This window comes from Austrofundulus limnaeus, unplaced genomic scaffold (assembly GCF_001266775.1).
Source record: "Austrofundulus limnaeus strain Quisiro unplaced genomic scaffold, Austrofundulus_limnaeus-1.0 Scaffold39, whole genome shotgun sequence".
NCBI lineage: Eukaryota > Metazoa > Chordata > Actinopteri > Cyprinodontiformes > Rivulidae > Austrofundulus > Austrofundulus limnaeus.
The window spans coordinates 1,828,722-1,829,855 of record NW_013952441.1 but is presented as its reverse complement, the minus strand read 5'-3'; the positions used below and the strand labels follow the sequence as shown (position 1 = coordinate 1,829,855).

At 48.5% G+C, this 1,134-nt stretch overlaps 1 protein-coding gene across 1 annotated transcript in view; it reads right to left on the bottom strand.

Moving 5' to 3' along the window:
- LOC106516614 (proteasome activator complex subunit 4B) overlaps window positions 1-1,134 on the bottom strand; it is a gene marked incomplete in the record, with an annotated part of 47,863 nt that overhangs the window by 9,399 nt on the left and 37,330 nt on the right. The window contains 1 exon segment of the mRNA XM_014007058.1: window positions 601-803. Coding sequence (XP_013862512.1) covers window positions 601-803 — 203 coding nt within the window.

The window sequence follows — 1,134 nt, the reverse complement described above, 5'->3', positions numbered from 1 at the left end:
GTATATATATATACATACTGTATATGTGTGCTTATGTGTGTGTGTGTATAGGATCCTTGCTACATCTCTTCTTCAGTTTGARGGTCCCAGACTGTAAAATGCTGAAGACCCCCAGTGTAACCTGGGAGTCAAACATCACAGAGACAGAAGAAAATCCAGCGTCTCTAAATATGAGAACCARGCAGCAGAAAGTTTAATAGAATAAAATAAAAAAGTATCTGAGTACAGAAGCACAATCAATAACAAAAAGAAATCCAGGAACAGTCTCTGACCTGTGTGACTTGCACAAATGATATTTTAAAAGCAGCCTAAAAACACCAGATCAGACTCGGGTTGAATTGGTTTTTAAATGTCTGAACACACACCCTTGAAATTTGCCTTCAATCAATACCTTTCAAAATAAAATTTAAAAGGTGAAAATCAATGAGAAGCTTTTCATCTCATCTGTTTCATCAAGAGGACTCGCTGTCGTGGCAGCTTTTTATTTTATTCTTTCTCTACCCCACCCCACCCCCCACAGGCTAAAGCCCGCCCCCCTCTCTGGCCTTAACCATGTCCATCCGACAACACAAGCTTTCATCCTTTCCTCCGCGTTCTGACCCGTCTTGAGCAGTTTGACAGCCTGGGTGCGCTCGTCCGTCTCCCGGGTGTTCTCCTCGTGGACGTGGTTGTGGATTTCAGGCGCCGACGTGAGGGGCTCGAGTCGTCCCAGGACCCGGGTGACAAACTCTGCCACGTGAGGGGAGGAGGTGGGCCTGGTGTGGGGCAGGGCCACGTCGATCATGAAGATGTAGGTCAGGACGCTGGAGAGAGGGGAAAGGGACGGAGAAGGGGGGAAAAACAAAAGAAGAAAAGGAAAGGAGTCACAAAGTATTAGATCTCTACGAGGATGACTGTGTGACGCAGGAGAGCGGTTCTCCACCTGCCAATGCGCTCCCTGACGTTCTTGTACACCTGGGTGAGTTTGGGCTCCAGGTACGCCAGCAGCCGGTGCAGCAGTTCAGAAACTCTCCACTGCTGCTGGGCAAGACCTCCCTGGAGCACATACAGCCAACTGACAGAGACAAAGAAGGAGAGGACATGAGGATGGAGGGTGTGTGTGTGTGTGTGTGTGTGTGTGTGTGTGTGTGTGTG